The sequence below is a fragment of the Centrocercus urophasianus genome, unplaced genomic scaffold (genome assembly GCF_019232065.1).
Source record: "Centrocercus urophasianus isolate 14NV4802_14NV808 unplaced genomic scaffold, USGS_Curo_1.0 seq_16, whole genome shotgun sequence".
Classification (NCBI taxonomy): Eukaryota; Metazoa; Chordata; class Aves; order Galliformes; family Phasianidae; genus Centrocercus; species Centrocercus urophasianus.
Window position 1 is genome coordinate 37501515 of NW_024884711.1, and position 25669 is coordinate 37527183.

The following is a 25669-nucleotide window of genomic DNA, read 5'->3' on the forward strand; positions in this document are numbered from 1 at the left end:
CCATTAAAACTATTTATCCTTCTCTCAAACAGCAGAATAAATTCAGGCATGGAATTGTTACTCTTTTTTTTCCTCTTTTTTTTTTTTTTTTTTTCCTAACATATCTGATCCTGATTTCTGTGGGATTTCATTGGCAAAAAACAAAAGACTGAAAAATGATTGATTAGAGATTCAACTGGAAATGTAGTCAGGTGTCTATTCATTATTCTACTATGTTACACTTGTTATAAAATAGGTGGAGCAGGTGCTAAAATCCTTACTTTAGCAAAACTGAAGACAACTGTGTTGACACTGGATTACACAGGGACCTTTGTTGTCCTAGGCAGCTGTGAAGGGGGTTGCTGTGTGTTAGGGAAAGAGGATGGTCTGTGTTACATCTGAGAGCCTTGTGGGCAATATTCCAAGAGCATGAGGTGGAAATTAAGTGGGTAGCATGAGGACAAGCCTGTGGGAAACATAAAATCACCGTTTGTGAATCTGCATTGACATACTGGTTTCCACTGAATGCCAGTGGCAAAATTATGTTGACTCCAGCTTTCTAATTTAGAGAACTACATTTGGGGAATATTTGGAAAGAACAAGACTCGGATACTACAATTTAAAAACCACATCAATGCCTGTTCTCAAATAGCTGCCTTGTTCCCATTCATACCGCGAGGGTCTAATCAATAAAGTATAATTATCTCCTGTGTTTATAGGGTGATGCTTGTTCTCAGTTTGAATCAAGAACTATTGAAAGGCCATACAAAGAGGACCTGAGCATATTCATGTATCAGGATCAATTTCGAGTTTAAATTGCTTATAATGGTTTTTTAATGCCAATGCAAATATCTCAGCATGGCCTAAAGAGAGAGTTATAAAAAAAGGAACTGGCTGCATCACCAGCTAGTTTTGCTTTTGTAGTTAAACTTGAAACTTAGGCAAGAAATTAAAAATAGTATTAAATACAGCATTTTGTACCTTGATGCCATAGCTTTTGGTTGTTTCATTTCTTTTAGTTTTCTTTCCTCTCTGATTGCTGTTGAAAGATCCAAATCTCCCTCTTGTACGGGGAGAACAGCACTGGACCCAGTTCTCCAAATGTTGCCTCATCATTGCTGAGTAGAGGTGAAGGATCACCTCCTTCAAACTGCTGGCAAATCCAAGGAAGCTGTTGGCCATGAGGTCATATTGCTGGTTTACAGTCAGCTTGTTATCCTCAAGGATTCCGAGGTCCCTCTCAGCAAACCTGTTTTCCACCTGTCAGCCCCTAGCATGTACAGGGATGCATGGGGTTATTCCTCCCCAGATGAGAACTTTGCATTTCCCCTTGCTGAACTTCTGCCAACTTGCCCATAGTGCCCAGGTTCTTCTGAATGGCAGCATGGCTCTCTGGTCTATCAGCCACTCCTCCCACTTTTCTGTCATCTGCAGACTTGCTAAGAGCACTCTCTGCTTCATCATCCAGATCATTAATTAAGCTGTTATACAGGACTGGACCCAGTATTAACCCCTGGAATACACCGCTGCTGACTGGTCTCCTGCTACACTTTGTGTCACTGATCACCATGGGCTTGGGTCATTCAGTTTTTGACCCAATGTCCATTTATCTAATCTATACATTGACAGCTTGTCTATGATGATATTATTAGACATCACGTCAAAGAGTTTATTAAAGTTGAGGTAAATAACATCCACCAATTCTGTCACCTCATTACAGAGGGCTATTATATTGGTCAATAACTATTTCATAAATCATTGTGTACTACCGCCAATCACCTTCTTGTCCCTCCTGTATTTGGAAATGTTTTCCAGGTTAGTTTAGTCCATCATCTTCCAAGGACAGAGGTGAGGCTGACAGCCCTATAGTTCCTGAGATCTTTCTTCTTCCCTTTCTTGGAGAAAAAAGTGATATTTGCTTTATTCCAGTAACCTTTGCCAGTAGTGGGAAACAGCAGAATGTTTACAGTTTGTTTTCAGTAATGAGATGCAAGTTACTTGGCTGATTTTAGGAAAATCTGCTGTAATACTTCCATGGCCCGTACTGTGCTGTTAGCTGGACAAGAACAATGAAATGGCCCCTTTCTGGCTTCAGTCTTTGGCTTTAAAATTGTTTATAATTCTGTCAGATCAAATACAACCGATACAAATACATCACCTTTTTAAAGTCAATAATGTCCCTTTAGCAGGTTTATTTAATAGTCCCAAATACTCTTGTTAATAATGTGTGACAGGCAAGTGTGATAGGAAAGCTTCCTGATTGCTCCTTGTGCAATATCACGCTGGGATTTCAGACCTATGCTCTGCTGTTTACGTTATCTGTACTTCACTTCAGACATATTTTATTAAGGTACTTTAAAAAGGAGAATGGAACATTTTATCATATTTTCCTGCCAACCCCCTTGTGTCTATTTTTTTCCTTAAAGAATTGTTTTTATCATCTGTCTTTTACTGTGTATCACAGCATTATCTTCACCTGTTAAGGGAAAAAAATGAATGTTGTACAGTCAGTGCACAACAGACTGACAGCAAATCATGGCATGGATGTTCCCTTCAGAATGACAGTTATACCCTAGACAGCATAGTGACTAAATAACTCATTGTGAGAAACTCCTTTTCAAAGACAGTTGTTAAATTGAAGGTATTACCAAAAGAGAACATAAGAATTATTGCTTGCTCCATGGTCATTTTTCTTGAGGTAAGGATATCTGCCTCGTTTTTTGCCTTCTGTAAGAAACAAACTGAAAGAAGCAGTCCAGTCCTCAGCACCGCTACAGGACCATTATAGCTTATGCTGACTTCGTATTTTCACTATAAACCCTGTTTTCCACATGAGTCTTGAGATCAGGGTTCATTTGCAGTTCAGGCTTGTTTGAGGAAAAGTATTTTTCAATGTACCTTGAGGACTGAACCAAGCCCTTTTAAAATTTGCAGTAGAGGGAGAAAAAAAATAAAAATGAATGATTTCATATGTTTTCTAATTTTGGTCTTTCATTCCTGTATCAAGGATCTCAGTTTGAAGTTGAGGTTTTGCTGACTTGTAATGGGAAATTACTACTATGATGTTTAAATTAGAATCAACACATTCAGGTGAATGGCTTTATTTTCTTAGAAAATGTCTACATTTTCCTAGTGAAAAAATATTCAAAAAACTTTGCAGTACAGAAACTCATGTGTCTCTTATAATCTAAAGGATGGGAGGATTTTGTCTTATTAGAAGATCATCAGTAGATCAGTAATCCTAAGAAAGAGAGGAGGGAGGGAGGGAGGGAGGAAGGAAGGAAGGAAGGAAGGAAGGAAAAGAAATCATTGTCACTGAGGAATTACTTACAAAATCTTCCTATGTAAACAACATTTTGTGATGCCTTTTAATATTGTTTTGGATCAGTTTCTAAGACTGTGTTTATTCAGTGCATCCATGGCACGTATGTGTAGTGCCAATATTTTTGTCATGAATTTTTCCCCTTCCAAGCAACACTGTCCTCCTGTAGCCTTTCCTTACAGAGGATTTTTGGTGCTCCCAAAATGTTCCAACGCAATTAACTGTCCCAGTGATCTCAGCTGTCAGCCCCAGTGAATACCTCAGTGACTTCCAGAAGCAACCTCAGCAACTTTCTTTGCTCTTGCAGGCAAAGAAGGAGGCAGCAAGTATTCAAGGGGCTTGAGAACAGCATTTCTGCCTGATGAAGGCATCCAAGCCCTACCAGATGTTTGCAGTGGCTCTTCCACCAATGCTGCACGTTCCATGGCCTGCATGCTGGAACACACAACACAGAAATGCTGTAATCCACTGGAGGTGAAGGAAGTTGGGTTAATTCAACATCTACAGCAAATATTGTTTGAAGCCTTTGCTTTGGAGCAGGAGAGTGGATCTCTTCCGCAACAGAGCTGGACCATTCTGAGGTGCCTCAGGGGATGACAGTGTCTCCAGCCAGCATCAGTGGGTCTGGCAAAGGAGGCCTGACAACAGCTCTAGTTCCTGTTAGGGTCCATGTGGTGTGACTTAAGGGAGGAGAAATGCTCTTCCAAGCTAATTCCCAACACAGAGTCTGTCATATGCTCAGGCAGTTCTTGGCATTGTGCACAGCTGACTGGGGACTCTCAATTCTCTCTGTTTCCCCATGTCCAGGAGGTAGTCTTGGTGAGCCACAACAGTGGGCCACATGTGGAAGACCTCACTGCATCTTTTTCCCTGGGCTCAGGCACAACAGTTGTCAGTTATTCAGCAGAAAACTGCTTCCACTCACAGCATCCAAAAACAACAGATAATTCAGACTCCAGATCAGTCCTGCACCTGTCAGGACAGCACTGCATATTGAATAGTCTTCCAAAACCCTCATTAATGTATATCTCTGTTTTTTACCAAATAGATGGAATATTCTAGGTAAGGCCTTTGTACATGGCATAAATAACCCAGATTTAGTCTGTATCCATTCCTATCCCCCATAATGTGTTGGTTTAGCAAGGGTCAGATCTTCACTGTCCGAACTCCTGTGCTTGGAGAGCATCCACTTCCTGAGCTAGGACAGCTCACACTGAGCACATGACTTTGCTTCAGCCATCAATTTAGTGATCAACACACAAAAATCTGCCCAGCAGGACAACTGAGATAATCAAGATTTGTTATCCCAATTCTATTCCAGAGCCTGAAGGAGAAATTAAAATTGACTCTTGGTTAAAAATATGATGGAGAGGGGATCCGTCTCTCCCTGCCATCTTCTAAGTACATGCAGATAACATGACCACATGTGGGTTCATAATGTTTTAGCTTTACCCAGGGTTTAAAAGATTATTTAAATTCACCAAGTATAATTTTTCTCTTTAGAGAAAATTCAGTTCTACTGGAAATCAATATGCTTAGCCATTTCCGAAATTTTGTCCTGTGCAAGGCAGTATGAAATCCTGTAACACTTGGGTAAGTGACTTCATGAGATGCAGGTCAATGCCGAGTCAGGCCAGCAGGCAGGTTTCGATAAAATCTATTTTCTGCCTCCCATTTAACACCCCCCTTCATTTATTTTTTCCAATTCCAGTGTTAAAATGACATCAGGATCCTAGTTTCATCTGCTAAAGATTAGGGACAGCAAGAGATTGAGAGGGCTGTTTGCAGAACTGTCAAGAACATGGAGCAGCCCAAGTGTAAAATCTATTCACCTTTACTTTTTGCTACTGATGGGTATAATAAGAAAATATTTTTCATTCATCCATCAGAAAAGTTAGAGCTATTTACACATATATATATGCAGAATGCACGATGTGATTTGGTATAAATACTTTAATCGCATGCATTTCAAATGTAACCTACTTGTAGCTCCACAACTGGGAATCTGAAGCGCAGGCTGATAATAAGCATCATGCATCTTCCCTTTCCATCCCGCAACACTTCGAGTCAAAGGGCTTACTTTTGCCTAGGCATTCATGCGAGGGTTTCACTGAAGACAAAAACAATTCCTTCTGCAAAACAGCCAGTGCACTACAAAAGACAGACACCTCTTGGATGAAGCACCGTAACTGCAGCCGCAGCATCGTCACTGGGATAATTTTATTTTTCCCTAACAAATACTTGATCCAGGAAAGGAAAAATGCATACAGAAAATGTCATGATATCATTACCACCTAAACAATGAGAGGGGACATACTCTGTGAGACACCTTGTAAAACTGATGTGCCTTTACAATGTTTTTACAGGGAAAAAAAAAAAAAACATGTACTGCTCCAGCACATCGCAAAACACTGCACATGGAGAGCAATAGAAATGCATAGAGTAGTCTTTTTTGATGTGGGGAAAAGGCAAAAAGTCAATAAAATAAGAAACAGCACCCAACTGTAAAAGGAGGATCATTTTATTTCCTTGAAGGTATACTTATAAGACATTTTCTTTCCTGTCTCAGCACTGATGGCATGAGGAGAAATAACTTAAATCATATATTGTGGTGCCAGCTAGATGAAAAACAGCTTTGCTGTAATGAATTTTGCTCAGTTTCTAATGTACACACACATACTCATAATTGCAGAGAGAAATAATGGGCAAATCTGCAAAGTGATTTGGGCTAACTCATTTGCTAAAACAAATCGTTTATCATAAAATCTCAAACAGGCAAAATAAATCGTGAAAGTGCTTATGAATAAACCTTTAAATCTTACATACATTCCAGAAATGTTTCCAAAATTATCAGAAATGCTCCATCATCCTGGTCAGAAATGGTTGAGTGAGAATTTTTTTCATTGTCAACACTGGAATTTATTCAGCACGTTTACACAGATGAATCCCATCTGAAGAAGAAAAATATATTATTTTTCTCAGGATTTTCAAGTTTTTTTGTCTTAGCTTTGCAGACATTTACAGTGTAGGATTTTTGCTCGAAAATTGCATCTATGAAATTTAGTATATTTATACCTTTAGAAAGAAGTCTGCTTGAATTAAGTGTAAAGTTCATATACAGTGAAAACCTTTAGCATTAATTACTCCTGAATGTTTGTGAGTATCCGAAATCCTGACATAAAAGCTGTAATTTCTATGCAAAGTAGATAGGATGATTGAGTTATAATTAAAATGGTAATTATACCCTTAATGCTCTGTATTTGACTTTTAAAAAAATGTTATGCTCCCAGAAAAGCTATTTAAAGATCAGAGAAAAATGTTTGAAAAATGAATGTATTCAAGACATTCTAGATCTTTTAAAATCCCGTTATTGATTTTTACATGCTTTCATGTGTAGTCTGAAACATTTTCTTCATTTATTTTGGTCAATGGAAATAATAAAAAATCATTGGAACGTGAAAAGCTTAAACGAATGCAATATTCTCCCAGTTGATATTTAACATGATAAATATTTGAGATGTTGGGGGAGAGGCGGCAGCATCGCTCGCTGGCTGCAAGCCTGGCCTTCATCCTCTCAAGCAGGTGCTGCCAGCGGAGCCAAGCAGCCGCTGGTCGCTCCGTCGCCACTTTGGATGTGTCACACTGCACCCTGCACAGCTCCAATGTGGCATTTCCTCTGATCCTTCGTTGACTCTTCTGAATTAAACAGAGAGCACCTAGAGCTATACATCAAATGTCAGGAGTGGCAGCCTGCTGGAACCGTATCAATGTTTGATGATGAATGGCTCGCTCCGAGGCTCACGAGGCGCTGGCCGTGGCAGTGCTGACACCCGGTGTGCTTTGCACTCACTCAGCTGTGGTGCATGGCTGCAGCTGCAGGGCACGGATTGAGGAAGTGAGATGTGCATGCACGAGCAGTTCACACGTCTTCCCAAGCTGATGCCAAGCTTGTTTAATTCAGTGCTTGTGTACCCCCTCGCCTGTGCAACTAATAAATCTAAAATGGGTTTAGGAGACTTTATTCACCCTGCTACATGAATCCCTTCTGCTGCTCAAGTGATCACCAATCTCAGCAAGGCAAAAATAGGACTGTAGTTTGCTAAAAGTAAAATCAGTGAAATCCTGTAGTCTCAGGTGCTCAATTTTTGTAGAATTTTTTACCATAGCCTCCATCCATCTATTTACCTTGTGGATGTCACTTACCTTGGACTTCATGACTTTACATTCTTACTAATCTTTAGCTAAAACTAGAAGTTTTTCCTTATGTTGCATGGCATGGAATGTTTATATCTGAGTGCTAAAATTTTATGATTTCTGTAAAATGAACTGCATTTATTTCCTCATTTGTAGCTAGCTTTCTCTTTGTGAAAAGGGAAAAGAGCCAGGGACTTCACTGCTTCTGGTCTATTTTCTGCTCTTATTCCACCCATGGGTGGTGGCAAAAAGCTCTTGACAGTTTATGAAAACAAGGTAAAGTTAAAACATCACTGGAAGAAATGATCCACAGTTTTGTTACGTGCAGTCCTTCCTCCTCAGGTATTGGATATCCAAAAGCAGGACATGCATTCATCTCACTAGCAGATAGTTCTCCTGGCAACTCCTGCCATTCATCCATTTTCATAAAGTGTCCTGATTAATGGCAGGGGTGGCCACATTTTCCATTGCAGGCACTCAGTGGCATCCTTAATTTGCTGTGTTGTAGATTGTCTCTCTGCCCACTGCTATGTTGTACCACCCAAGCCCAGCATCGTATTTCTTCCCTTCTCATGCCCTTATGCCTTGTATTCAGGTTTGCCTTTTTTCTCCAAGTGAACTAGAAGTGGCAACATAAGAAAAAAAAAAAGCATCTAAAGAGTACACAGGAAAGGAGTTAGCATGTGATAACAAGATAAACCTCAGGAAAGACCACCTGGCAGTGGAGAAGACACAGTGAAAAAGCCAAAGGGTAAAAAAGTGCAATACAAGCCAATAGTGCATGAGAAAGAGTGGAGAAATCTGGAACTAAGAGAAGGGGACAAGGACTACTGCCTGCAATCTTATCTTTCTTCTTTTCAAGAAACATTTGTAAATATTTTCCCCATTTGGAGCTGAGCCTACTTCATCCCTTCTTTCACGTACTGGTTTGTTTCACGTAGTGGTTTATAGTCTGTCTGCCTTCAATAACTGAGAGCTGCTATTTCTAAACCCCTGTGGTAAGTTCTGAGTGATTGATTTTTAGTCATTGAGGTCTTTCAAAACAGTACTAGTTAGCTAAAGATGTGTACATTAATGCCAATTGACCCAACAAAATGTGTTGTTAAACATCAATGATAGCCATTAGCTATTCCAAATTTCTACAGATAGAGACTGAAATGAAATGCATAGGCAAATTTTTAAACAGCTTTGCATACAAAGCTCAACTTACAAAACAGCAATATCTTCCAAACTGAAGTCTACTTCAGTAACAGTAAATGTTTCTATGCATTTTTCCAAGGTTTGGCTCAGGTTCTAAATCCTTTCTATATGCCAGATAACTATAGTCTGTCAAGGAGGCTTTGTGAAGAAAAAAAAAAAAAAGCAACAGTAAAACCTTTTCTAAAATTACTAGTGACAGTGGATTTGGAAATTGTTTTTTGGAAAATTTTTAACACTAAGAAGAAAGCATAGAACGTCCACGTCCAATTGGTCTCACCATATTGCAATTAATGTGGCTCACCCTGTTCTTACTAATGGAGGATCTCAGCACTTGTGGTTCCTTTACCAAAACCGGCATGGAAATGTTCCTGTCATTCATACTAATTATTTCTTTCTTCTTTGTTTTGTGCTCATCCATGCCTTTTGGACTGAGTTTTATATTTGACATTTTCTTAACTAAAATTCTCAGAGTAGATTGCTTTGTTTTCCCTTTATGGTACTTTGCTAAACTCTTAAGAGACTTTTAGGGGTGTTTGTGGTATGAATGCTCCACGGTCCTCAACCTTCCTGGGAAAGAATAGCTGTACTTATGTGGAAGACCTCTCTCTCTTTCTCTTGAGGAAAACTTTCTCTCTTATTCTGAATTTTATAGAACAGTTATACCTGCAAAGCTGGAGCAAGCTGCAAAAGCATTTCATTGCTGTTGGGTACCAAACTAGAAACCGAACCAGCCCTTGGTCCCCCATAGCCTGTATAAGACATTTTCTCCTTTAAACAAGTAGTTCCTAATGGCTGTGATGTGACTGACTGTGATAGAGGCTAGTGCCTGAGTATCACTTCTACCTCCTTTTATGATGTCCTATTTAATGAATGTCATATCCTTCTGAGGGGACAGCTCTGTTCCTACTTGGAGGCCTTGTGGCTCTTTTGTTCTCAGCCCACACGCAACACAAACAGCTGCTAATAGAGCACCATAGGATAAGGTGACCCTTCAAACTCTTCCACTGTGCAACTGCCTACACACTGCATCATCATGAACACCAGGCTGTTGAGAAGACAAAATCAGCTCACCAAGCCATCTGTGTTAAACATGGGAACACACAGATGGAAAGACGGTTTGCAATGTCATTTCCCATGACATTTGAATGGCAGGTTACAAATGCAGCCATTACAAAAAGCTGCATTTCACCCATGAGGTAAATAATTGTTCATTTTGTCTTTTTGTTGCAGACTGGGATGAGTTGTCTCATGCTGCTGATGTGATGAGCCAAAGAGATTTACGTAATGAGGCCATTTGCAAACAAGGACAGATATTGTTGACATCATATAATGGAAAGAGACAAATATATATCTATCTAGTTTGGGCCTACAGAGAGACTGAGCTTTTCCAAACACCACCAACCATCCAGCTATGCAAGTTTGGAACTTAGATACTCTGGGGAAGCTCAGTGCTTGTCTTTTTCAGTGGTACATCAATGTATTTTGCAATGACAGCAACTTCCCTGAATTGACTCCCACTTTATACTCTGAGAGTTTTCACATCATCTTTGCCTTGAAAGACACCTTCATATCTTTTTGGAGAAGTTTGATCTGTGTTTTGTGTAGGTTTTTTAGTTTATCTGCACAAAAAGTATTAAAAACAAAATACTAGTAAAGCCAGTCGCAAACACTTAGATAAACAAAAAAGGGGTGACACTACTGCATCCCTGCTAGATGAGTGTTCCTCTTTCAGTATGGAAAATCTCTACATGCTGAAGAAGCCATCAAAAACATTACATAATTTCTAGCAAAACTGTTGTTGAGATGTGTTGTAAATGTCAGCTAAAGAAAGTCTGCTTAACCACCTAAATATATATAAAATGGCAATCTACAACTTGGCATGACATATGCATATATATATATGTATATATATACAATGTACATGAAAAAATACAGCTGAACCACATCATTTTAGCCTACAAGGGTAAGACTTTCTTATTCTGTTTGTTTGCCATGTCTCAGTGTCCATCATAATTTCATTAGTCACTGAAACATATTTTTACTTTCCAAAGGCAATATTAAGTGCACAGGACTCCTGTTATTGGCAGCAAAAATTAATATATAGGACATTTCAATAGGATCTGAACATTTCACTACAATGATTTAAGAGAGGGGCCTTTTTTTCCCATGTTCTGGTGTAAGGAAATCACTTTATTTCACTTATTACTGTACGACCTATTCATTACCACAGCACTGAAACTTGAGAGAGAAGTAATTTTAATCTGCTATTGCAAGCCAGTAGATCTTGGCTCTGTTCCTGGTCAGGAGTGAGAAACTGACCCCGCTGAGAAGAGGTGGCCAGAAAATGGCCATTGCTTTGCTATTGGTTGACTCAGGTGCTCAGTAGTGAAAGGAGGGTAATTACTGAAATATTCACCTAGAAATAACAAGCCAAGGGATAACTCAAGGAAAGCCAGAGGGTGCTCAGTTTCCTAAATCCACCTCCCCTAACACAGCCCTTCCCAGCATAGTTGACTGTCTAGGGACCACAGACCTGCTTTCCATCAAGGCACCTTGCCTTAGGATCCAAAGCTTGTTTTCCTCCACAGAGGCAGGCTACATCTCAAGGCATCTTTTATTATTATTATTAAAGGAGACAAAAATGTGTAATAACATTGCAACCTTTCACAGCACAATCTGAATTGAACCATCTCTTGATTTCTGATGGAAAAAGAGTGGTGGGGTAACCTGGGATGTATCATATAGACTAATATGCAGATTATGTTCTAAGAACACACTGGGTTGTAAGAAGAATGGAAGAAGAGATATAAGAAGCAATTCAAAAAAAACTTCAATAGTAGTGTTGGCTGTTGAGAGCAAAGACCCTGAAGGAGAACTGTATTGTCCAGCTATGTATTACCCTGCGATTTGTTGAGGTAGACATCCTTGGGCACCAGAGAGAAGTGGCAAGGAGCCATCAGTCAGAGGAAAGTGACTCCATGGAGCTCAGGGACAGCTAGAGGCATACAGCTTCTGTGAAAGGGTGTTTTGACATGAGAACCATAGAGTCGCGTTTCCTAGCTCAGTGACCTCGCAGAGTGCTGTCTGTGCTGTGAAAAAGAAAATGTGCTCATTTCAGCTGTCACTGCTGTGTGGGCAAAATATTATTATTATTATTACTGCATTATTTCATGGCTAACCAAATGTTAAAATGCAGTACATCACCCACCACTTCTCCACTAAGGGATATGATGGCTTTTCTTTCTTAATCTCTCTCCTTTTTTCTTTTTTTCTCTTTTTAATCAGTTTCATTTCTTAATGGATGCCGAAGTTGTTCAGGGAGTCAAACGAGTGGTGCTCAACCTTGGCAAGAGAGTACGGTGTTTTTAATGTTTTGTCAGTTGCAATCAATGAGAGCAAGTCTGATGTTTTTCTGTTCCTAACTGAGGTTTCTTTCCATTCACCTTCCAAAGATCAGCATCTATTTGCAAGGTGCAATGACTGCTGCATGTCTCCTGTGACGAGGAAAAAGTGAATGTCTGACCAGGTTGGAAAGCATATTATGCACACACATTCATACACACAAATGCTTTCATGCACCCTTTACTCATGTAACTCTGAAAAGAGAAAGAAATATGCACAAACACTGCTAGAGGGTCTTTGCCAACCTGCTACTCACCTGTGAAAATGAACTACCTAGATTAATTACCTGACAAAGTCTGGACCACAGCTGCAAGCTCAAAACAAAAGAGTAGCTTGTCAACAGGAGCGAAACCAGGGCCTTGAGTGTATTGGATTTTTCCTTTCTTTTCCTCTTCTTTCATCTTCTTTCGTCTTCTTTCCTCTCCTCTCCTTTCATTTTTTCTTTTGCTTTTTTTCTTTTCTTTTTCTGCTTACACTCAAGCAGCAGGGCTGTCAGCCATGAGGTTGCACAGCTGTAATGGAATGGGGAACATTAAGGAGGTGGCTGCTGCCTCAGCCACAGCCACCAGTGTCACATGGATAATGGTTAGAATGGTGATAATTGTATCACCCTTGTATTGATTAGAGCTTTTATTTTCCCTGAAAGGACTCAAATGTTGTGCCAAAGAGGCAGCTACTCCTCCTGGTGCGGAGCAGCCACAGTGCTCGTGCTGCTAAGTGCAGGACCCAGCCTCTCACAGGGCTGCTCACCTGACCATAGGCTCTGCGCAGAGAAGTGTGGTGGGAAAGATAGCACCCATCCCAGTAAAACCTTGGCCATAACATTAGGTGACAGAGCACCTTGACCTCCACCTATATTAAAAAAACCAGACATTCCCTTTTTTACTGGAAATTGAGGTGCAAGGGTGAAAGCGTGTTTAGCATCAATATGCAGAAACTCATCTCAAATTCCCAATTGAATCCACCTGCCCAGACTGGCAGGACGAGTGAGTTTTTTTCATGCTGATTTTATCAAACTGAAAACAATAGTGGAAGTTGCTGCAGCTTGAAGCTTATACACAGACACGGGAGCAGCCCTGATCTTGCAGATGAAATATTTGCAATGCAGGCAAGGGTGACCTGGAGTCAGTAGCAACTGTGTAAATCACTGCTCTCCCTGCAGCTGCCTGAACTTCCACCCTAGCTGCTACACCTCCAGTTGTTTGCAAAGCCTTTCTTCATCCTGGGGGAATTTTCAGTCAGACGCGTGTAGAAATACTCAGATTAATTTGATTTTTGAGGGTATACAGGGCAATTTAAGTGAGGTTTTGGGTATTTTTTTATTTGTGTTTATTTCTCCCCTCCAAGCTGCCTTTCACTGCACATTTACTAGTTCTGGAAGACAACACCCTGCTGACACTTAGAGAAGCATCAGTGAATAAAGTCTGTTGTACAGGCTGCAAAGCCATCTGGACTTTCTACTGAAAAGGTTGGACATGGTTTTAGGCAAGATTTTATCACGTCTGAAAAAAAAAGACTTCTGCACACAGTACCTCTTCCAAGGTTGATGTCAGGCTTTTTTTTTTTCTTTTGTAGGTTGCAAAACAAAAAAATTGACAAACGGTTGAAAGGCAGTAAGGATGGAGATATAAATCTCTAGGGGAAGCTTTGTCAAAGGTAGCAGAGTATAAACAAAAAATAAATTAGTTTTGGTGTTATCAGAAACCGGACAGACTTCGATTTGTATAATAGTTTGTCTGGGTTTCCAGACCACCTAGACAATACTGCTGTGAGGCTGAGCGTGGATTCATTCAACAAAAATGGTTTTTTTCTTCTCTTCTCGGAAAGGAAGAAATGGTTAAATATAAAATCACAGGAGCAGACAGGATGGAGAAAGACAAGAAGGAAAATGTGCAATGGCAGGCAGCCTTAAATCCTCTCTCTTTGCCTTTGTTATTTTCAGGGGCACTGAGCATGTGTTACCTTGCCTTCAATATTAGCCCAAGCCCAAGAATTTGCTGTAGCCCTTTTGTGCTCTTGCACATCCAGGTTTTTGCAGGGCAGTTTTGTGGACCAGAAAGTGCAGAACGAGGCTATGTGTCAGCTCCTCTTGGCAAAGGGGCCCTGAGAGCAGCGCAGGCGAGCAGCTTGCTGGGCAGAATTGATTGGGGTATCCTTCAGGTTATGTGCTTCTTAGCAAGTCAGCTAACATCCAATGATTACCTCAGAAGTGCACACTTTGGTAACATGGTTTTAGAGATTATAGGAGCTGAGTGTAGGACTGGAAAGCTGCAAGTTATTCTGCTATTCTCCCTGGAATTATTGTTTGAATCTTGGGACAAACATATGTTATCCTGTGGCTGTACATGGGATGTATATATCCCCAGCCCACCAAAAGACCTGTAGAGGTGTCCTTCCAGAGGTATGATGTGACAATGAAACAAATCTATTCATATTTGTATGGTCTCTTCTGCAAGGTAAGAATTGCACTTTTTATTTATTGTCTTTGATGCTGACTTCCCTGTGCAAAATATTAAAGCTGGTTGTCTCTTAATCATCAACTTTGTAGGAGTAAATATGCCACTCTGAGATTTCTTCTCAGTAGTTAAATAAATAAAAATATTTTATTTTGAATTTAATTACTGAGTTTATCTGCATTGTCTTCTTCTCAAGAAGCTCTTCTTCCGTTGGCCAATTTGAATAATTCACTATCTTAGAATGAGACATTTTCCTCATAGATGGTATTTGCAAAAGAAATCTGACCTGCAGTTGGCACCACACATTGCCCCTCCACAGCCTCCTGACCTCCTGCTTGGTCCTTCCCTTGGGCTCTTGCTTAAAGACAGGTCTGCTGAGACAACAGGTTTTGCCTAAAGGTGTTATCAGAGGGTTTCAGAAGGCCGTTTCCAGCTTGCAGGTGTGGACACTTGTCTGGCAGATGGAAGGCAAGGTGATGATGAAGTGATACTTACTATTAAATAGAGATCATGGGCTAAATGCTGAATTTTTGGCTTCAGGTGCGGGTTCTTAGCAGATATATGACAGTAAAACTCTTCATTAATATCAGCAATGTTATATTGATGACTCGTGTTTGTCCAGTAAAGAACAGTAAGTGAGGAAGGGACTGATTTAAGCCCTGGTGCCACACACACACCACTCCAAATGGCTCTGTTGGTTCATGGGTGGCAACAAGGAGCCAGCAGAAAGTATGATTATGCCTTTGCTGGCACAAAGTCATCATAGATGGCAACCATCCCTGTTATTTACGCATTTGAAGAGAAGCCCAGAGAAGGGTGAAGCAATGTGAGATGTCGTTTGCCTTAATACCTGTCCCAGCCAAGGAAAAAGCTGTTAGCAAGGTTACAGCTGGATTTTGAGAATCATTACAGCAGATGACAGCAAGATCTTTAGCAACAAGAAAGGAAAAATTCCAATGTCTGTATAGTAATTGTCATGTAGTGTATTATACAATTTGCTCTGCAGTGATTCAGAAAGTTGAATTGTGCAGTGCCTTGCTGGGATCAGCAGTTCAGAATAGATTAAATTTGTTTTGGACGCTGCCTGCACCCCGCTTTATCTAACAAAGCATATGTGTGATGGAGAAGGCTCTTAATGGTGCAGCTCCTTAATGAGTACCATAAACACACAGACATAGATTTTCAAAGTGGTGCTCAAGGGATTTGAGCAAGTATAGCTCTCTCACCGCTTTCAGCGTGTACCCAAGAGCTGTTTACTGGGTACATTTGGGAGGATAGTGGACCTTAAACAGCTAAGAGTATTGTATATGACAAGGTTTTTCTCTTGCTAGTTTCCAAAGGATATTTGTTTTAATGAGTCTAAGATGAATAAAACAAGAAAATAGAAAACTAAAAGGACATTTCTCAGGTAAAACTTCAATTTTATTAAAGAGATATGCCTCATAATATGAATCTAAAATCCAGATTGTATAGAGAGTGTAAAAGCCTCTATACAGACTTAGCCATTCCCCGGTGCTGGTGGCTTTATAGAGCTTTCATCTAGTTAAAGAAAACCCATTCGTGCTAATTTAATATCTGTAGTGTACAACAGCTTGACACCTGAGGCTTGTCCTAAAGCAAGCACGAGACTGCAAAGTGAATGCTACTTCATTGTTGTGAATTATTCAGTACTCATAGCCAGCCTTATGTGTGTCTCGGTAGGAAGCTGGCTGTTGGGTTAAGGATCAGTAAAAGAAAAAAAGCAAACAAACAACCCCTCCTTCCCGGCGTTTGTTAGCAGGTGCAGTATTGACTTCAAGAATGATTTTACAAAATTGGTATGGACATCCTTCATTACCAGAGCGATAAATGCAGAGCTGTACTCAGAAGCAGCAGAAGCTGGAAACTGAGCATGGCTTCCTTTAGGGAACAACTGTACATGTCAGTGGAAAAGCTTGTTTCCTCTAAATTCATTGAAATGGTGCTCATTGGTAGCATCTTTTTAGAGCAAGATGAATGCAGACAGCAATGAATCAACCTCAAATAGAGGGGCTCATCTGTTAGCATCCCAACATTAACACACTAATGTGAATTTAAAGATTCTAATTAAAGCTACATACAAAATGTTTTGCTTCTAAATAGAAAACCGTACTTTTTGGAGGAGCTAGGGCATTTGGATTTGACAGTATTTCCTTTTTTTATAGTATGCTTTTTTATGTATACTATTTTCTTTCAATCACTCTAGGGGGTTCTGAAACAAATAAAAAGATACATTATATTAAGTTTGATTGATTCCCTGTAGTCGATGCATAAATTGAGAAAGCAGACCATTTTTTTTCACTGAGCTCTTGAAATAAATGCCTGTTTGATTTTTGTTCCTTCCTGTTGTTGCTACAAATTTCCTTTTAGATATTTAGCATCGATTAATCTCATTTACAAAATCACATCGTTGTTCTTATGGTCAAATTCAGAAGCTGATTCAATATAGCAGGATTTGCTTCATAGCTGTCTGTTTCTAAAATTGTCCGTTTCTCTCCAAATACTCCTCCAGTAAAGTTTGCTTTTTTTTTCTTTTTTTTTTTTTTTTTCCCATTTCATACTTGATATTTATGGGGAAAAAAAATCAGTATGTTAAGAAAAAATATTGTGAATATTCATGTAGCACCTCCATGATAGTCATGAGTGAAAAACATTCTGAAGATATTTTAAACATTTACTAGGAGACCTTTGGGCTCTCTAGTACCAAGAGTCAAGCATCAGACAGAGGGAAGGGCATTTAGCTTACATTTAGCCACTCTGAAAACATCACAAGTGAGAAACCTACTGCTGTCTCTAATCATTGGTGGAGTATACAGTGGATATATGAGCAGTTCATCAAAATCTGATGAACTGGTGTTTAGCAATCATTGGGAAACCTTCCAGGCATAAAGATACTGAGATTCACCAAAGAAGAACTTTAACTAACCCTCCCATTTGACTTTTGTCCGATCTTAATTTTTCTGTGCGTGCTGTATCCTCCCAGCCCTAGTGAGCAGTATGTTATTATTTTCATACAGCCATAGGGTTAATGGGAAACCCAAACAGCAAACGGGTACAAGGAGGAATTTTCTATTCTGGGTTCTTTCAGTACAGTTTGTCATTTTTTCATCTGCCACACAGGCAAACGCTGTCTCATACAGCAGCCAGCACAGCACTGAAATTTAGTAAATGATCACTAATGATATAAATAATGGTGTAGAGGCAAATATATTCTGTGGGGCTTGGGAAATTAGCAGAGCAATCAGCTTCCAGCCGAGGTGAGAGGGGGAGAGACAAGCAGCCAGCAATTGATGGCTCTGAGCCCACGAGTCCCTTGCACAGTCCGGACAAGACATCCAATGCAGATGAGGTCAGCCAAGCCTTTACAAATGCAGAGCAAATTCAGAGCATTTGGTGATTACAGAAATGAGGGGTTTATTATGATAGCTCAGCATCATATGTAGCTAAAACATTTGCAATAGGACTATGAACAATTGGAGGAAGTTGGTGAAAGTGATTCTTTTGACTGAAATAATTGAAGCAGTTGATCTTCCCCATCAATCTTGATAAGAAAAGGATGAGGATATTCAGCATCAGAAATGTGTTGGTTTTGGAGTTTTCATTAGAAGCTCCATGTGGGAATGTGTTCCCAGCTGCTGCCTGTGAAGCACAAGCACTGTCCTCTCTGAGAATCACGAATGAGGAGACCTCTTTAAATCAGGATATGCACAGGATATATGAGCACGTCCAGATGAAATGAAAACATACCAGACACAATAAAATTACATCCATCTAGAATAAAACAAATCCCACATATGCTGGCCCTGAGGGATAAGCCAAAATGAGACATAATGATCAATGTTGTAGGAGTTATGATTGGAGAAAAATAATCACTGCACATCTCAAAATAAAAACTAAAAAAAAAAAAAAAAAACCAAAAAAAAAAACCACAGTGAATTCCGTGGAAGTGCTTTGTTCTTGGAGTAGTACTCTGCAAAAGCCTGTGCATGCTGAAGGAAGGCTGAGTTATGAGGGCTGTGCTTGCAGCCCCCAGACCAGCTACAAAAGTACTTGCATGACTCTGTTTGGAGGTTCTCATTACTGCCAGTGACATTTGCCTCTCATGTGAAGTGGATAAAAGTCAAACGCTTTTAGCTCTGAAGAAGTGGCATTCATGTTGAAGCAAGAGACTTGCACTGAAGCTGCTGGGAAGAAAGGCAAGAGGGAACTCAACCTCCAAGTGGCTGACTTCCTTTTTCCATGGCATTTCCTCCTTGTTCTATCTTCTAGGTCCATGCTTGGCCCTTCTTACTGCACCGGGGGAGCTCCTGGCGACAGAAGTTAAATTGATGCCACAAGATGGATGGTGGAAGGCAGCCCATGACCTTCTGCCATTTCTCTTCTCAAGGCTGCATCTTGAAGATGATGTAGTGCCTGGGAAGACCCTAACTAATTAATTGGCTCTAGGGTACAATCACTTAGCAATGAATCTCCAACTAGCTACAGAAAACTTATTTACAAGCCTGGGAAGGAGTGTGCTGTGTAGCAGTTTGCTGTACATCCTGACTAGAACCAGCAATTCAGGACTGATATTCACTGTGCTGTGTTCTCTTCCCATTTAAGTAGTGAGTACTCCACAGGAAAAATACCAGCTTACACTGTCAAATAGTGCATGTTTCTCCCTTGAGCAGAAAAAAATAAGTAAGTGTGCATCTCCTTTTATCAGTGAAGGAAGATGTGAATTTAATTCAACCCGATCCGCATTCATTGTATTCAACATTTACCCCCAAATGTCAGTAATATCCTAGAAAATAAAGTACTTGGGAGACAGGAAAAACAGCATCCTTGGTGATATCTGTATAGTGGAATACTTCTTCCCATCCATATGCATATCTAACCTTTATGATATTACAACCCTATAAGCCCTAAGACAGGATTTCAATAGCAAATGTTTACTAAAGGCTTTCTCCTTCATAATCTATTGATTTTAATATCCTTACTACTCCAGTTGAATGTCAGTTTTACCCCAAAGACTGCCATTGCAAACTTGAGCACATTTAATTATTCATGCTATTTGAAATATTAGTGCTGAAAAATGACTGAAAGTTTTTGATTCTGTAATGGAAAAATCTAAAATTTGATTTTCCCTTGTGAATAACACCGCTAATTTGATATGGTAATGGAGGAGAGATGAATACTTCAGACAATACAGTGCTGTTTTAGTAGTAATTACATCTATTTTTCATTTTCCCAGCCTACTTTAGACAATAAAATATAGCTTGTTAAGTATTGCAGTACATCCCAGCCTTCCTTCAGAATGGAAGTTTTAGTATTGTCTGCTTTCTTTCTTCTGCCAGGAACCAGAACAGATTCCTGATGCTTCCACTGCTGACAGTAGGTTTTTAGGCAATGTACATGACTTCAGTGCAACTAAGAGCAGATTTGGGTCTCAGTGTGGGTCTTGCAGTTTTCTCTGCCTCGCTGCTATCCATCACTGTATTAGTAAGAAAGGGTAAAGATTTGATCTCAAAGATATTGCCTTTGAGACAAATACTGTTTGTACAGAAAAAAAAAAAAAAAAAAAACATCTAAGGGATGATCTATAAAAGCCAAGATTTTGAGAGCAAACAAACCAATGCAGGGTATTTGAAAGAAGCACGTCATCTGGAGGGTCAGTCATTTTGTAGAGCTGCATTTTTTCTTCCTAACATGTTAGGTACCCATCCACATGCCCAAAGCTGTCATGGCCTAGCTCATCCTGCCCAGCCATGTGAATTCACCTCTTTGAGGGATGAGCCTGAAGGAATATCTCTGAGCCAGGCACACTTCTACTGCCTGCAGTGGGGCTTTGGTGCTCTTAGTCAGAGTTCTGACTGTCCACATCATTTTAGTTTCTCCTTCCCTGCCCACAGCTGCTATTATACTGTCATCATGTTTCTTTTTCAGAAGGAATGTTTTGACTCTTTTTTTCCCTCCATCTTCTAAAATTTTACCTTTTTCTGCTACCAACCTGGTAGTTGTTCTGAAGCTGCCAAGATATATTTGGCTCTTGTATTTACTCCAGATGGAGACTCTTATTCTCACTCATATCTGGCAGTAAGAACTATGGTATCGCCAAATGCAACTTCTCTGAGATTTTTTTGCTAATGGAGAGTAATAAGACTGGTTTCTTTTGTGCAGGGGTTGTAAATTATTTCTGATGGCAGATGACATAGTCTAGCATATATCCCAAAAGTTCAACAGGCTCACAATGGCCATCAACTGTGATATTTTTCTGGTTTATATCCCATCAAGAAAGATAACCCAAATGTTCACCTTTTAGTAATCTGGGATTATTGGTTAATAGTAAAGCAAGAAAATATCTGAAATAAAATATCAGGTTATAAACTAAGGAGGGGTAAATGTGTGAACACTTGCCTCTACTAAACCTGTCTTCTATGCATTAAATACATTTGTTATCTATTTTGTTTCTCTGAAAAAACTGAAAGCCAGTCTAAAGATCAAATAGGCAGAAATCCTGCTGTTGATTTCAGTGTGTGTAACTGGCACAAGGTGTGTTGGAGGAAAGGCAGCACACTGCAGTTCTTGTAACTTATCGGTGTCAGTAAACTAACCCTACATGCTGCCCTGCCACTGGGCCTGCTTTCAGGGCTGCGTTATTCAGAACCCTGCACTTAAACTGCACTGCATGCATCAATCCATGGGGTATCAAACCCCTCACGGGCTGAGTCCCGCATGTCTTGACATCTTATTTTTCTCTACATACTTTTCTTCCTTTCCACTGTACTTTGGAATAACCAAAGACAGAGCAGTATGATTGCCCTTACATGACCTCTTGGATTAGACACTGTGGTTCTGTTTTGTTTTCCCGCATCCTCCATTTATGTATGTATGTTACTCCAATGCTTCTATTGATTTCACTGGCTTCCTTTTAGGCAATGCATTCAAGACAGAAAGTATTCGCCTGTTTATTCTAGATGAGAAGCTTCACATTTAGTGGATTTGCTACTCTTTAATGTCCCAGGTCACTCCTTGAGATCAGTAAATACTGAATTCCTTATCATCCCTAAATGTTATCTGAAGTCATGTCTTTATTTTGCCTTTAGTGAACTTTCTGGCTTTGGAATCTACTGCCAAATGAAGTAAGGAAAGCCCTGACAATAGGGATTTTTAAATTCAAAGTTAAAAGTTATTTGTTCTATTTAGCATTTTTAAAATGATTCTTTTAGGAATTGCATGTGCCTCTAAGCTAATTAACTCTTAATGAGTGCAAAATGCCCTGGGATGCGGATTTGGAGGGTAGTCTAGAAGTGCAGGCATGGATTGAAGTGCAGTACTGTAGGAGATGAAATCTGAGATTTGATGCTTGTTTAAAATGATGGTACAGATAGTTTTATTGTTATACTCTTTCTTTTCCCCTTTCTTCCTACTCTAACTAAAGCTGATCAGATTTTCAGTCCGCCATATGGGACCCAGCTATATCTGTACTGCAAATACACTTTAGTTTTCTGTTATGGATGAAGTCACTCTCCAGTAGGGAAAACAAGTTAGAAACAAACTTTCATATTATGAAAGACAGGCAGCGTTCCAGCGCTGAGCGCATAGCCAGAACGTCGGTAAATCAGAACACCTGGCTCTGCCCTGCTCCATGCTATTCCCCTGGACCAGTCCCTCACCCTTTTAGTGCCTTCATTCATTCGTCTGTAAAGCAGCTATAATTGCATTTATATCACAAGGGTGCCTTGATGCTTGGCAAATGAGAATTGACCCAAAATTCATCCTTCAGAAGCACTGTATGAGCAATGCCTCGCTCACATGGTGGTTGTGGACAATTAGATTAGAAGAGGTTTAAATGCAGTCAAAGTGAAATTCCATTTAGGAACTGTCAAACAGTTCTCGATAATTTTTCTTAGTTTTCATCTAATTCTAGTGTAGAATTTTGCATGTATCTCACAGATGAGTTTAAATGCCTCTTTCCTTTTTTTTTTGCAACAAGCCAGCACATTTTACTCCATGTTATATTAAACTGTCTTCCTTCTTGTGGGTAAATGGCTGTTTCCAAGAGCAACACCTTGGAAAGCTGCACTTAGCAAAGCAACGAAAAATTGTCATGTCAAAGGAATCCTATATTTATGTACTTGATCAAGTTACAATCACTTGCAAGAATTGTCCACAGAAAAAAATATTCCAGGTTTTATGGAAAGAGGGTGCCTAATTGTTGCTGTGTTCTATTTAATTCATTTTTATATGTATTTTTCTGTAATAACATTTAAAAATTAAGCTGACTTTCATCAACAAACTGTGGAAACATATGGTGTGTAGCCTGTAAAGGCTCTCAGTGGCACAAGTATTACCAAAAATATTGGTGAATTAGAATCTGCTTTTCTCTAAAAAACAGTTGTATGTTCTCCCAGTTAAAATACTATGTTTTAACCACGATGTTTTCAAAAATTAGTAGTTTTAGAAGAAAAAATACATAAATCTTCTTAGATATATTTCCTTACTTCTGCATGACCATGGAGCTTTCAGGGCAAGGGAGGCTGAATATCACCCTCAGCATCTTATCCCTGTGTGCCATGAGCCCACCTACAAGCAGACCCATTATAACAGGACATCATCCCAGGTGAGCTTAGCCCAACCCCAGAAGAATAGCAGGGACTGTTGCTTGGTCAAGACACCTTTCCTACCAAAGGCTTGCTCACTTGGGACCAAACACTACAGCAGGTCTCTAGCCAGCACCCCAGACTAATCTCTGGTCTCCAGGAGCTGGCCTCAGGAGGATTTCTGTGTACAGCTTGGTTTCACCTGAAAGCTCAGATGGTTCGAATTAAAAATCCTATGTATCTTACTTTTTTATGCTTAGACTGGCAAAGCATTTTGAGAATAACTCATGCTCACTAACAGCATTCCTGTGACTTATCTCTAGTGTATGCTTGAAAGACTCCAAACAAAGTGCACAGATTAAGTGAATTAAAAGATACTAAATGTTTCTTCAGGGAAACAATTCCAAGAATTAGTGTTCTCAGGAGCACCTCAGATGTTTTAGGTTCACATTTGCATGCAGTTTACAGAATTCGCTACTTAGACTTTTTACCCTGTTTGACTTCAGTAACTAGCTTCTACCTCAGTACAAGTTCATCATCAAAACTCACCTTTACTTCAGTCTTTTGACACCTTACCTCTAACCCAGTCTTCAGCTCAGCTCTTAGGCTTAGTGTCCTAAAGGAATTTTTCCTTCATCAGTATTCATTGACAGTAAAAATCCTGAGAAACAGTAAACCTTGACATTGGTGATATCTAACCCACATCTCCATGGTTTTGTGGGGCAGATGTTCACCTCTTCATCTCTTACAGGACCAACACATATTCTGTGAACTGATCCTCCACCAACCGGCAGGAGACTCAAGAAAAGCCCCTTTACCATTAATCCTAGTCAAAACGGGTCTTATTTTTAAGTCACTTCATTTGGCCTTAGAACCTCACGCTAGCCAAATCTGAGGGGGATGAGGGCAGTCAAAAGAGATGCTCCTTTCATCTCTGCTCAGGTAGGTGGTGTCTAATTCTAAAAGAAACTTCTCAGCAGTTGACAGCAGGTGATTAATCTGCAGAAACGCCCAGGTGCTTCAATCAAAGAAAGTGAAAGAATTCTTTCTGACTGTGTCTTTCAGGACTTTGCGGACTCCGTGTACCAAATGGTTACACAGAAGTTCCAGGAGCTGACAGACAATTTCACTTCCATGCATGCACGCCACAAAACTCTTGCAGGAATTGTGATGACCAAAGGTAAGATATTCTATCCTCTCATTTATTTTCCTTGGCATTTTTCATGACTAAGTAATACATTATTTACCTAGTCCACGGTATTGAAGGATGCCTTTGCTCCCACACAGAACAATAAATAGTAATGCAGAGAAAAGAAGCATTAAATATTTACACTTCAAGTAGGTTCACACAAGAAATATTGGCAACAGAGGTAAAGATTTATTCATAAATATGTCCCTACATTTCTGTGTCTACAGGACAAAATGCAGACCTGTCTGATTTTGCATTTTCTAATAGATGGGGTTTTGGTAGTTATCAATAACAAGGCTGTATTATTTATTAACTGGATTTTTTTAAGATTTGGAAAAATTGAGTTCTGTTTGTACAAGACCACTTTAAACTTTGTTTCGGACTGACAGTAAAGCAAATCTCAGCCTGGTTTCTTTCCAAAGAAAAGAAACCCAAAGCGTGCACAGTTTTAATTCTGCACTTCTCTGACCACAAGAAGTAGTTATCAACGGGGTCAAAATTTGATATTCACACATGATAAGAGTTAACTGAAGGATACATACCATACAGAAATCCTTATTTCACTGATGAAACTGTTGCATAAATGGCCTTTCCTCCTTTGTGAGCTTACCTCAATGCAGGCACCTCGGTATTTATGAGGCTGCCAGCAGTAGAGAGGCTGCCATAAACTTCATTCTCATTCAGACACATGGAGTGGTGGTCTGAGTTTAGAAATGAAGGGATAAGCTCACAGGGGAAGGGCATGTATAATTCATCCAGGCTTGTCTTTCTGGTTCTTTTCAACAATTACATTAGCTTGACTCAACAGGAACATCTGTGAATATTGCGAGGCAGCAGGATGGAGACAGGATTGTCTGCTGGGTCTTCTCCAACCACAGAGCCCAGATACTGCTACAAATTCTGTGCAGACTAACTTATTCTTCTTTCTGATGTGATAAGAGTGAGCAATGAAATCCAGAAAGAGCCCTCCCACCATGTTTTTATGAGTCCCATGCCTTTGGTGGGTCTTTACATGTTCACATTTCGCATTCTTCTTAGTCATCTTTAGACAAAGTATAATTGTACTTCTGTTCATAAACCATTTTTCTCAAGGCTTCCGTTTTAACTCTGAATATCCTATTATGAATTCCCCCAACTTGTCAACTACCCAGTTCATCAATACCTTACTAGTCTTGTGGAGCCTAAGAAGTAGATTCACAGTTATAAAGTGATTCATGGAAGATGCAAAGCTAAGAACAGCCTTATCTTGGCATGTTTTCCAGGAAGATCTGAGCTACTTCCAACTTGAGAAGGTCTGCCAGACATCGCATGACAAATAATTCACCAT

At 39.7% G+C, this 25669-nt stretch overlaps 1 protein-coding gene across 1 annotated transcript in view; it reads left to right on the forward strand.

Annotated features, from left to right (window-relative positions):
- The window catches only part of ADARB2 (adenosine deaminase RNA specific B2 (inactive)), a 290107-nt gene that overhangs the window by 213454 nt on the left and 50984 nt on the right, over positions 1–25669 (forward strand). The window contains exon 4 of the mRNA XM_042817322.1: positions 24219–24333. Coding sequence (XP_042673256.1) covers positions 24219–24333 — 115 coding nt within the window. The remainder of the gene's footprint in view (positions 1–24218; positions 24334–25669) is intronic.